The 12,857-nt window shown below is 37.7% G+C and overlaps 1 protein-coding gene across 2 annotated transcripts in view; it reads left to right on the top strand.

Moving 5' to 3' along the window:
- The window catches only part of Pafah1b1 (platelet activating factor acetylhydrolase 1b regulatory subunit 1), a 47,384-nt gene extending 34,797 nt beyond the window's left edge, over positions 1–12,587 (top strand). For both annotated transcript variants that reach the window (XM_057773530.1, XM_057773531.1), the window contains exons 6-11: positions 478–646; positions 2,295–2,397; positions 3,174–3,402; positions 4,780–4,881; positions 7,216–7,372; positions 8,848–12,587. In XM_057773530.1, coding sequence (XP_057629513.1) covers positions 478–646; positions 2,295–2,397; positions 3,174–3,402; positions 4,780–4,881; positions 7,216–7,372; positions 8,848–8,921 — 834 coding nt within the window. In that variant the 3' untranslated portion in view covers positions 8,922–12,587. The remainder of the gene's footprint in view (positions 1–477; positions 647–2,294; positions 2,398–3,173; positions 3,403–4,779; positions 4,882–7,215; positions 7,373–8,847) is intronic.
- The last annotated feature ends 270 nt before the right edge of the window (positions 12,588–12,857 follow it).

Genomic DNA, 12,857 nt, shown 5'->3' with positions numbered 1-12,857 from the left:
ATGTTTCTGTTAATCATTAACATTTGATTGAGTAGTAGTTTGTGTATTTTATAAATTTTTCATTAGTTCCTTAAATATCTACACTCTACTGCTCTAGTTGAATTGAGAACTTAAATCAGTTCACTATTCTACATACAAATGCCTATCATTGTCCCAACATCTTTTCTGTAATTGAATTCCCTTACTTATTTCTACTGCTTACTCTTAGACTAGTGTGCTTTTACTCTCTGTACCTTCTCATTAGCATAATTAGGTGGTGGATTCCTAACAGATGTGACACTGAAGGTATACTTGGATAATTGGAGCTCAGTTTTCTCTATTGAGAAAGGCCAGTTTGTACTTGAAGATTTGATATTTCCAACAGATTATTAGTTATTTGTTAATTAGCCAGTAAGGTGCCAGACTAAGCTGCTGGGTGTAAATATAAAATGAAGACGTGATGGGTTGGTGTTGACCATTTTTCTCTTCATTTGGCAGGTGTGGGACTATGAGACTGGAGATTTTGAACGAACTCTCAAGGGGCACACAGACTCTGTACAGGACATTTCCTTTGACCACAGTGGCAAGCTTCTGGCTTCCTGTTCTGCAGACATGACAATTAAACTATGGGATTTTCAGGGCTTTGAATGCATTAAAACCATGCATGGTAAGGAGTAGAGGACGGTGCTTTAATTTCTGGCAGGGTACTTGAAAGAAGAAATAATTTGCTACCCGTGTATAGGTACCCTGCACTTAACTCCTAGTTGTTTGCGCTGATGGCAAGTTTGATGAATAAACTTTGATAATAGAGATTTTCTTGTTAGGAGGGCTTAAGTTTTATGTGAAATCCTAATTTGTATTTATAAGTATATTTGGATAAAAACTACAAGTCAGATTCGTCCAACAGAAAAGCGCAGTTAGGACAGTTATTTACTGAGGTTGATGGTTCTTTTGTTTTTCGAGAGAACAGCCAATGTGGAAGCTGGAAGCCAAAGCTGTGGTACCTTTAAGTGTTCATACGTTTTTTCATCTCAAAATGTCTATGTCATAGAATAATAAAGATGAAGTGAGTCATACTTAAATTGTCTGAATATATAGGAGATACTAACCTTTATCATTTTGGAGTTTTGGGGACAGAGTCTCACATTGTAGCCTTGGCTGGCCTGAACTCAGATATCTGTCTGTTTCTACCTACCTCAAGTACTGAGATCAAAGGTGTACATCACCATACCTGGCTCTTTGTTATACTCCCCACCCCCAGGCAGGGTTTCTCTGTGTAACCCAGGCTATTCCAGGCTGCCTTGAATTCAGAGATCCACCTGCGTCTGCCTCCCTTGTCCTGGGATTAAAGACGCCTGCCTTGATTCTGTTTCTTTAAAGAACATGGTTGTTTAGATATATGTAAGAACACATTATTAGTGACTTAGAAACAAGCCAGGTGTATTGGTGCCTATACATAGTTCCAGTAGACAGGAGGTCAAGGTGGGAGGACCACTAGCTTAAGGCTGGCCTTCATTACAAAACCCCAACTGAGCTGCACAGTATACTAGTCTCAAGAAAGCCAAACAAAAGAAAAAGATAAGCTGGTATTACTTAGTACACAGGCTTATTACAATGAGTGTATGATTGAAGTTTGTGGGTTTTTTTCACTCATTTAAATGTATTCCATAAATTCTACCGAAGGAGCCTTGGCAGATTCTTTTGTAAATAACGTTATCTAAAATTTTGTAAGTTGCCAGTATCTTACTGCTGTCAAAAGAGTTTGCTTGCAGAAAGCCCTTAGTTTGATCCTGATTGCTAGTAAAACTGTATAATTTTATTACTCAAGAAATAGAACCAGAAGGATGGAAAGTTCAAGGTTTCCTTGGCTACATAGCAAATTTGAGGTCAACATGGCATACATGAGATCCTGTTTCTAAAAAAAGAGTTTTGCTTGGCATGGTGACACCTTTGATCCCAGATTTAAAGACTGAGGAGAATTGGGCTTTGTGCTGAATTAAAGAAAAGAAAAAAAACAGGAAAGATTCTTTAAAAATATATGCCTTGAGCTTTTTCCAGAAAGCGTAGCTAATTTGGAATGTGAACAGTGTTTTATGAATATTTTCCCTATTGAACATCAATATCAAATAAAGATAAATTTCAACCACTATTTAAATAGAAGACCAAATCTTGCTTTTCCTATTCTCATTTTTCCCTTATAATCCTGTCTAATTTACATAAAGCTCAGTGTAAAAGTGCTTTCTGTAGTTTTTTAAAATAACTTAGTAAAATCCCACAGTTAACTGTTAAATACTTTGCTGTATTATGTGTTTTAGGCCATGACCACAATGTCTCTTCAGTAGCCATCATGCCTAATGGAGATCATATAGTGTCTGCCTCAAGGGATAAAAGTATAAAAATGTGGGAAGTGCAAACTGGGTAAGTAGATTTAGTTGGAAAGCAGTAGCCAAAAAGATTCTAAAAATAAAACAGAATTATTTTGAAAGTGCTTAGTAATTTCATCTTTACCCTGGAATGATCACTGTGACATACATATATAGTTGAAGGATGGAAATGTTGCATAGTTGTAGAGCACTTGCTTAACATGCACAAGGCCCTAGCTTTCATCCCCAGAACCAAATTAACAATTTATTCAGAGTTATACATCTGCATCTCAAAAAAATAACTTCCTATCTAAAAGAAACACGTATGCACTGTAAAAATGATTCTTAAAAGCCAATCTATGCAGTGTTCGTTTCCTATTTTTTTCGTTTTTTGGTTGTTGTTTTGTTTTTAATGTTTTTTTTTTTCCCCTGAAAGTGATCTCTGGGTCTAAGTTAGAATTTAAATAAGATTTATGCTGGTATACTTTTGTATATACCTTAGACTTGTAGATGTCTTAGACTTGAAGTTTTTAGTTTTATTGTATGTGTTTAGTTTTGAAAATTTTTGTTCCTTCTATATAGTTTACCTAAATTCTGTATTTTGTCAATTTGTGGTATTTCATGTCAGCCTATTTTAGCTAGTGTTGTTTGACTTCTGACTGGTGCCCATTATTTATTAACCAATATTTTACATTTATTTTGTTGTCAAGCTATAATTTCTCTAACTAATGCTATTTTCTTTATCCTGATTTGTAACTAATTTTGTATCACTTCTGAAAAGTTTCCTAATTACTATTTATTCACAATGTATATTATTACTTATATTAATAGCTACTGTGTGAAGACATTTACAGGACACAGAGAATGGGTACGTATGGTGCGGCCAAATCAAGATGGCACTCTGATAGCCAGCTGTTCCAATGACCAGACTGTGCGTGTATGGGTTGTAGCAACAAAGGAATGCAAGGCAGAGCTCCGAGAACATGAACATGTGGTAGAATGCATTTCCTGGGCTCCAGAAAGTTCATATTCTTCCATCTCTGAAGCAACAGGATCTGAGGTACTGTCTGATTTACATGTCTTTGTATGATTTTCTTACTGTGCCATAGGACAGAGCCTTAGGTAACTTTTCTGATTCTCAGTTTGAGATTTGCTAATGTACCTAAGACTGTAGCCTAGAATTCTGAATTTTGAATATTTGCTCTTTCCAGTTGTCTTTATATTTTTAAAGCAATTATTATTGAGCCAGTGAGTTTGCTCAGTAGGTAAAGGCGCTGGCCACTAAGCTTGGTGACCTGAGTTTTATCCCTGGAACTCACATTGTAGGAGGTGGGGTGGTTCCCTCAAGTTGTCCTCTGACCTCTATGAATTGTGTATATACACAAATAGACATAAAAATCTCACCGTTGATTTAATTATAGACATTGGAAATCATCTACTAAAGATTGATTATTTAAAGCCAGGTATGGTGGCCCTATAACCTCAGCACTTTGGGCCAAAGGCAAAGATCCTGTCACAAAAACAGAACAAAGGAAAAAAAAAATACACTCACACACCCAGAAAAAAATGGAAGAAAAATTGAAAAGCAACCAAACATAAACTATATATATTTTTGTTTGTTTTTCAAGACGGGGTTTCTCTGTGTAACTGTCCTGGAACAAGCTAAGTAGACCCCAGGATGGCCTTGAACTCACTTGTATCTGCCTTCCTCTGCCTTCTGAGTACTGGGATTAAAGGTGTGTGCCATCAGCCTGTGTCTTAATAAAGCTGTCCTAAATGATTTTTTTGGGGGGGATTAAAGGCATGCCCCACCACTGCCTGCTGAATTTTTTTTAGTGTTTTTTTTTTTTTTTTTTCCCCCAGGCAGGGTCTTATTATTTAGTCTTGGCTATCCTAGAACTCACTTTGTAGGCCAGGCTGGCCTTGGATTCACAAACATTTGAGTATTGGGATCAAAGGAGTGCACCACCACATCCGGCTCTAAATTAACTTTCTATTTCTAATTTCTTCATTTGGACAATTACAAATTCTAAATAAAATTCTTTATACTGCCCTCTGGTGGATACATACAATATATAATAAATTTGATGTTAACTGTGTGTCTGTGTGTGTGTGTGTGTGTGTGTGTCTAATTAGTTTAAAAATCCTTTTTGAGCATAGACTTGATACCAAGCCTGAAACTTAGGGCCTTCTTCATGCTAGGTGAGTACCCTGTCACTTAGCTAAATATACCTAATCATGATTGCAGAAGTCTTAAACAGTACATTTATCATGGTTAGTTTTTCTTTGTAGGCTAGGTGTAGTGTCAGAACAGCTGTGTATTTAAATAGATGCAAACAGCCTTTATGTAATATTTGGAATAAATATCATTATATAATAGAAGTTGTTCAAGTCCTTATTGTTTGCATGGGAAAAATAATTTTTATATTTTCTATAGACTAAAAAAAGTGGCAAGCCTGGACCCTTCTTGCTATCTGGTTCCAGAGACAAAACTATTAAGATGTGGGACGTCAGTACTGGCATGTGCCTTATGACTCTTGTAAGTTTGCATAATCTTAATACTTCTTTGACATCTTCATTGTGCTGCTTTTAACTTTGTGGATTACATACTCTGTGCTTTCCTACAAAATCTCCATTCTGGGACTTTAAAATAACTCCTGTATAGATTTATAAACCTAATTGTACTGATAGAGTGATGTTCTACAAAATGCAGTATTAAATAAATCTATGAAACCAGTCAGTACTGGAAGGGGGAGGGTCTTAGCACACTGTATAATATCTACTCTGTAGGAGAAAGATGTTCTTACAGACTTACTTTTTCAAGATATTTGCATCTTTACTCCATTTGTTCTAATTCTTTAGTTGTCATTTCTTTGTTGACATTTGTTAATTAGTTTATTTTCCTGTTGTGAAATTAATCTAACTTAATGAGTTAAAGGTACTCAAATCGTTGTAACAACATTGGAGATTCCGTATATGAAGGGGTGGGTATTGGACATTCTGGTTTGGCTAAGGAACTCCAAGTGGAACTGTGGATTTTGCTAACCTAGTAGCAAGTCTTATAATATATAATTCATGGTTTTAGAAAGTATTAACCAGGGGCCTGGAGAGATGGATCAGAGGTTAAGAGCACTGACTGTTCTTCCAGAGGTCCTGAGTTCAATTCCCAGCAACCACATGGTGGTTCACAACCATCTGTAGTGTGATCTGGTGCCCTCTTCTGGCCTGCAGGCATACATGGAGCCCAAATGTTGTATACATAATAAACAAACCTTTTTTTTTTTTAAAAAAAAGAAGTACTAACTAGATCTTTCTGTAGAGTATGACTGACACACATAATATAAAGAATTAAAGAATTGATGAGAAGGAAATACTGGAAGCAGAGGGGCACAATGGAGAAAGGTTAGAAGAAAGATGGGAAAGGAGCAGGGCAGGACCAACCAAAACTAAGTAAGTGTAAATACTGGAAAAGAAAGTCTACTAATACAAGCAAATGGTGACCACCTTTGAACCCAGCACTTTGAGACAGATCTCTGAGTTTGAGACCAGCCTGGTTTATAGATTGAGTTCCAGAACAACTAGGGTTACATAGAGAAACCCTGTCTTGAAAGATAGAGATAAAAAGAAATTTACAGCACTCAAGAGGCAGAGGCAAGAGATCTCTGTAAATTTGAGGTGAACCTGTTCTATGTAGAATTGCATAGTCCAGACCCATCTCAAAAAAAAAAAAAAAAAAAAGTAACTGTATTATGTTCTAGGTTCATTTGTACCATGTTAGAAAAGTGATCTAGTCAGTGGGATTAAAGTGTTGGGATTAACATGTGCCAGTTCCTGAGTAGGCAAAAAACATTGGAACCTCCTGAAGCAGGAGTTATACCCAATTGTGAACTGCCTGTCATGGGTGTTGTGAACCAAACTCCGGTCCTCTAAAAGTAGCAGTGCATGTGTTTAATTCCTTAGTCATCTCTTCAGCTCCTCTACATGCTCTTTGGGGGGGGGGGCTGTGGTGGGGGATTCAAGACAGGTTTCTCTGTGAAGCCCTGGCTTTGTCAGAACTTACCTCTCTGCCTCCGAGTGCAGGATTAAAGAAAGGTGTGAGCCACCACTGCCTGACTTCTTGACATGCTCTTAATTGTTCGGTTATCTCTTTGGCTCCTCGGTTTTTAATTAATTAATTGTTGTGTGATGTTTTACTTTTTTGGCTTTTTGGGGTCTACCATCCAGCTCCCAAATAAACACACACGGAAGCTTATTCTTAGTTATGAATGCCTGGCTTATTCTTAGTTATGAATGTTTCTATCCAGCTTTTCTTATGTTATCCTGACTACCTCTGGACTTTTATCTTTTTCTGTTTCTGTATACCTTCTTTCTCTGTGGCTTGCTGTGTAGCTGGGTGGCTGGCCCCTGATGTACTCCTCATTCTCCTTCTATTTCTCCTCTCTGCCTGCCAGCCCTGCCTGTTCTTGCTCCTGCCTCACTATTGACCATTCGGCTCTTTATTAGACCATCAGGTGTTTTAGACAGGCACAGAAACACAGCTTCACAGTTAACCAAATGCAGTATAAACAAAAGTCACACACCTGAAAATATTATTCCCTAACATATTTTAGTTTATCGAAAATAGAATCTAGGTTTTGTTTTTCGAGACAGGGTTTCTCTATGTAACAGCTCTGGCTATCCTGGAACTCACTTTGTAGACCAGTCTGACCTCATACTTGATAGTGTCTAGTTTTAATCTTAGCGTTGGGGAGGCAGAGACAGTACAGTACAGCCAGGGCTACACATAGAAACCCTATCTCAAAAAACCTCAAAAAATAAAAAGTATTATGTCCCAAATGATACTTAAATAAGTCAAATACCTTTTGTCTTTAAGGTGGGTCATGATAATTGGGTACGTGGAGTTCTGTTCCATTCTGGGGGGAAGTTTATTTTGAGTTGTGCTGATGACAAGACTCTCCGTGTATGGGATTACAAGAACAAGCGATGCATGAAGACCCTCAATGCGCATGAACACTTTGTTACCTCCTTGGGTATGTACACATTTTGAGGTTTCTGAGCATTTGAATTTTGGAGTGACAGATGTAACAGTTTATATAACCTTGTGAACTTTCCCAGGTAAGGAATGATCAAGTTCTTCGAGGGTAAAATAGAAAAGGAATATTTTAACCTTTTGGGTCCCAACCAGTGACTTTAACGTTTCCTTTCTAGAATTAAGCTTATAATAAAAATACTGCTTTCTCTGTTGTACATTGGTTTTAGAAACTAGACTTGTGAAAATGATATTTGGTGATCATACTCTTGATTGGTAACTTTTTATTTCCTATTAGTTTGTGAATTCATCAGAAGAAGTCTTGAGTGCTGTGGATGTTACTCAGTGGTATAACACTTCGCATATCTTGACTGGACACTATTTCAGTCACCATTACTGCAGAAGAAGAGCAAAAGAAATCTTAAATGGTAGCCTGGGGTACATAATAAGACCCTGTTTCAAGAAAAAACAAATAGGACTGGCAAGATAAGAGATAGGTAGAGCAGGTAGAGAAGCTTTGGGGCAGGCACAAAAACCTGTTTGATCCCCATATCCCAGACAAGGACAGGATAGAACTGAGAGTTGTCCTCTGACCTCTGTACTTGAGCCTACATACATACACACACACACACACACACACACACACACACACACACTCTGAATAAATACTTAAAATTAGGCATTGTGACACATGTGGGCAACAGAGATAGGATGATCATGTTCCAAATAGGATATATGGCAAGACCCTGTTTTTGAAGAAAAAAAACCTATAGGACTTTCTTGTGATGAGTAAATACTGTCGTGTACTAGAAACCTAGGGAATTGTATATATGTGTTACGTCCTTGGTATCATTTGGAATTCATAAGAATGAATTCATTATGTTATAGTATACTAGAGTATGGACCTTATGGTAACCACAATAAGGCTGTTGGTAAATTAGGCAGGAGAATCAGTTGTCAACATAAAGCATTAGTACTAAGCCTGGAGCACAGTATTCAGTAAGTGGGTATGCTAAGTGTGTCCCTGTTCATATTTCTAAGTACCGTTTGAGATGGTACTTGTGATACTGAGTTGAGTTTCAACTTTTCAGGGTTGGTTTTTTTGTTTGTTTTTTAGAATGTTTTTATTATGTATGCAGTATATTCTATTGAATTATTGATGGTTTTAAGCTACCTTATGGTTGCTGGAAATTGAGCAGCCAGTATTCTTAATCTCTGAGCCATCTCTCCAGCCCCAAGTTTCAACTTTCCTAACCCAACTGATAAGCTCAGTAATTTCTAGGAGTATGGTGTGTGTATAAAGGAAGTCATGTGGAGGCATATGCTCATAGAATTTCAGTGCATGGAAGCTGAACTGGAAGAAATCAAGTTTAAGGCCTGCCTGGGCTATATAAAATACTCTTGTCTCAAAAATGAGCAAAAAACTCTATTTTTCTTAGTATGGTTTGAAAGCACGCCTTTTCTTTTCTCTTTCAGATTTCCACAAGACGGCACCCTATGTGGTTACTGGCAGTGTAGATCAAACAGTAAAGGTGTGGGAGTGCCGTTGATTGAGTCTCATTTGGTTCTTCCTCCCTTTTTTTCCTCTGGATGCACTCTGATGATATACCATGGTTACCCCATTTGAGCTCTGTTTAAATAAATATTGTCCTTTCATGTAAATTATTCTGGATGTAGATTGAGCTTATTAAATGTTACACACAAAGTATTCATGCATGGTGAATCCAAATTGTATACTGTAAATTACATATGTTGTCTAGAAGTACCATAGGGTTTAAAAACCTGGGCTGGCATTGGTCACACCAGGCCTACAAGGGCAGAAGTTGAATAAATTGAACTAGGGCACTAAACTGAATAGTTGACAGTGTCGTTTTATGTTGGATTATTAATTATTGTTTTTCTTCCTGCTATCTGTTGGTGCCTGACTTGATGGCCTCATTTTGGGAAAAGTTGTGGTTATTAGGGCTTTTTCTGAAATGTGTATCTATGTAACATCACTTAAGTGTGCTTAATAAATCTTTAAGGGTGTTAGGTAAATAAGACTACAATTCAAAATCTTTTGCTCCATCTGTGTAATTAATGGGGATTACACATTGAAGTTTTTGTCATGACCCCTTTGCCAAATCAATAGGATATGTTTGTTTTGGCAGTCTATCAAGCAAAGGCTAGTGGTATATTTATGTAAGAAAATGATCGTAACTCTCAAGAAAAATCTCAGCAGCTAATAATAGTGAATCCTTTTTTCATTTGGGTCTTACTGCTTTGTAAACAGGTCAGGAGAACCTAAGCTTCTCTCCACACTAGACATACTTCGAGTTGTATTCTCCATACTGTTGGACTGTATAGTCATGTGACTCCCCAGTAGAATTTGATCTTCCCATTGAGTGTCATGGTACAAATAAATCACTGTGTTTATGATGTTTTTAGGGATGTGCAATGTGCATTTCAGAATGACAAATACTGACAAAGTTGTGTGCCCTTTTAAAGGAGCAAGAAAAACAGCAGTTTTCAACATGAACCTGAACTGCTTCACTTAAAGTTATATAAAGTGACAGGGTTTAATGAAGCGTGCATAAAAATAAACTGGGTTTTTTCATCTTTGTTTATATGTAAATGTTTAAGTATATGGACCTATCTGTAAGTGGATATGTCTATATATGTATATCACACATACAACCTCCATGTTGTTGGGTCTTGAATTTTTGAAGAAGTGCTAAATCATATGAGTAGAGTAAATCTTGCTGTGGATTACCAACCACAGCCATGCTTTTGATGCTTCTGGCTCTGAGGGGCTTTTCCAAGCTAAAAGAAAGCCACCTCCTTTATTCTCCACTCTAATGTGGCCATTCACCGTTTTATACATCCCTGATATGTTGTATATTTTGATCCAAAGTTACTACAGTAGAGAATTTTGCCCATGACTTTTGGAACACTGTTCCATTATCAGTTGTTAATAAAGAATTCCATTGCCTAGTTAACCAACTTTTTCTTCTTAAGAAAATCAGTTTCAAAAGTTAACAGAAACAATGAAATAACAGTGACAGTTTAACAATGATAATTTTTATTCATTTTTGTAATATATGATTTTTTAAAAAATGTCCCTTTAAGTATTTAAAGGAAATTTGATTCCTGAAAGGACAAAGATGAGAGTTAATGTCCCTGTAGATATACACAGAGGTTAGATCACTAGGAACAGCTTAATGTCTAGCATGTGTCCTTTTGTTCATTCACTTGTTTGCTCTTAATACTCCTCAGACGTGTCTCCAGAAAGGAAAAGTGTTTTGAGAATTAAATGGCTATTTTTGAGGACAAAAACTCAATCTTGATTCAGCAAACACTGTAGGTTCGTTTTAAGGGCAACATTGCCTCACACCCCTGCTTACATTGAAGTCTTTTTTTCCCTTAGGTGTTCCGACTGGATTTTTCTCCAAAAGCTATGGAAAATATCTTTGTTCTCATTTGCTGCTATTTCTTGTCCTATTTCAAGAATATAAATACATAGAAATGGTGCATCTTAACATTTGTGTTTAAATGTCTTGTCTTTTAATTCAGTTTTAGCATGTAGCAACATAAATTAAGGGTAAGCCACAACATCTAGACATCATTTATAGAAACAGTAAAGAATGGTACCAATGTAGAGGAGCAAAGCTGCTGTTCTGGGTTTCTTCCCCTGCAGCAGTGACTCACTGACAAGGGAGGAGGGAGTACTCTGTAACAAAGTTGTCCTTACTTGGGAGATCACCACAGCCTGCTGCTTAGCTGAGTTATTAGACATCCTCCACTTAAGCAGCAGCAAACAATGAATCTCAGGGATGGTCCACAGCTGGATCCAAACATAAGGAGCCCTGTTTGAGTAATGAAGGGGGTGGGGGGAGGGGGCAACATCCACATCTGGCATCAGATTTGCAAAGGTTTCTTGCACTGTTGACACTGCCCTGTTGATGCCCTTACTTTTATGTTACTGTTTTCTCTGCTGTCTACCCCTGTGCCTTGCCTGGGATAAGGACAATGATAAAATTACTGGTTTGGGTTATAAGTAGAGGACTTTATGAATTAGCGGTTCACTGCTGCTTTGTTACTTTCTCAGTCAGATTGGCCACTTACTAAGAAACAAAAAGCCGGTAGAATTGTGTCCTAGGATGATTGTTGACTGTGTGTAAACAGACATTCCAGTGCCACCTATAGCACAGCGTGCCCAAAAGTCCCAACCGCATGGAGAGTGCAAGCTGCAGAAGTTTGTGTAGACATGGCCTGGAGAATAGTTGCTTTTGACTTGGCATCTTGCACTTTAGGAAACAAGACCGTCCTGTCTGCATGTGGTGTGACCAATGGTGTGCCTAGAGCATTACCCACAATTGCTAGTGTTAGCAATCCGTCCTGGGCCATGGCGCACTGTAGTCCTTTGGAAGCTTTGACTATAGGCTCACCAAGCCCAGTATCCTGTTTGCCTCTTTCTGTTTCCATGTGAATTTCCAGATAATACCACTAACTAAAAAGTTTATTTTTATTTTTTTTTAATTTAAAGAAAAACTATTTAAAAATAAGGACATTTTGTTTGTTGGCAGTGGTGGCTTGATAATCCTTAAGCAACTGAAGTTGAAATAGAAGGAAAAGGCACTTAAAATGGTTACTCCTGCTGTCCAGCTGTATATAAATAAAGTCAATGTGTTGGTTAATCTAGATGGTGCACAGAATGTCCTGGTAGACAAGCAACATGGGCAAAATTGGAAGAAAGGTTTTGGGTTTTTCCAGTGGGCTGGGTGGGGTGGGCTGGGGACGCTGGACTCACAAGTCACGACTGGAACTGGCCTTTTTATCCTTCCACTGTATTATGTAAGTAGCTGCTTTCTCGCCTGCCTATCCTTCAGGCTCCCCAAAGCTCACTCTGAAGATGTTAGAAATAAACACAAACTCTACAAGGTAGAAATTGATCCTGACACTGACATGAAGGCAAGCGCTGATTTCATATGAACGTTGCGGAGGTGGTAATCGGAGGATACAGTTCCCCAGATTGTAAGAGTTCACTGAAGATATCGACACAATTTTAAAAATCAGTAAAGGAATGTATATAATATTGCTCTTGTGTTTTACAGTAAGATTTGTTGCTCTCAGACTGTGTAAAACAAAATTTATTCATGTTTTCTGCATATTAAAAATCTTATTGTACCAATTGGTAAACTATTAAATGCCTATAAAACTAGATGTGCTGGGGTTTTTTCAATGGGTATTGGGGATGGGACTGTGTTGTTTGTGCACAGATCTTAAGATCTTAGGAAGTGAGGCGCTTTTTTTCTTGGCACAGAACAAGATATAGTTGGCCATGCTTCGGAGCCTTTGGGAGCTTGGCTGGTACTATTTTGTCTACTGTCTATCTGGAGGAAGCAGCACACAGTAGGGGTCTTGTAGCAATAGGCTTGAACAAAGCTAGGACTGCATTGTGTAGCTAAGCCTTACCCTTCCCTTCTAGCTACCTGTTCCCTGTTAGA

The sequence above is a fragment of the Chionomys nivalis genome, chromosome 7 (assembly GCF_950005125.1).
Source record: "Chionomys nivalis chromosome 7, mChiNiv1.1, whole genome shotgun sequence".
In the NCBI taxonomy this organism is placed as follows: domain Eukaryota; kingdom Metazoa; phylum Chordata; class Mammalia; order Rodentia; family Cricetidae; genus Chionomys; species Chionomys nivalis.
Note: the sequence above shows the minus strand (reverse complement) of the source record. Positions and strands in the feature narration are given on the sequence as shown.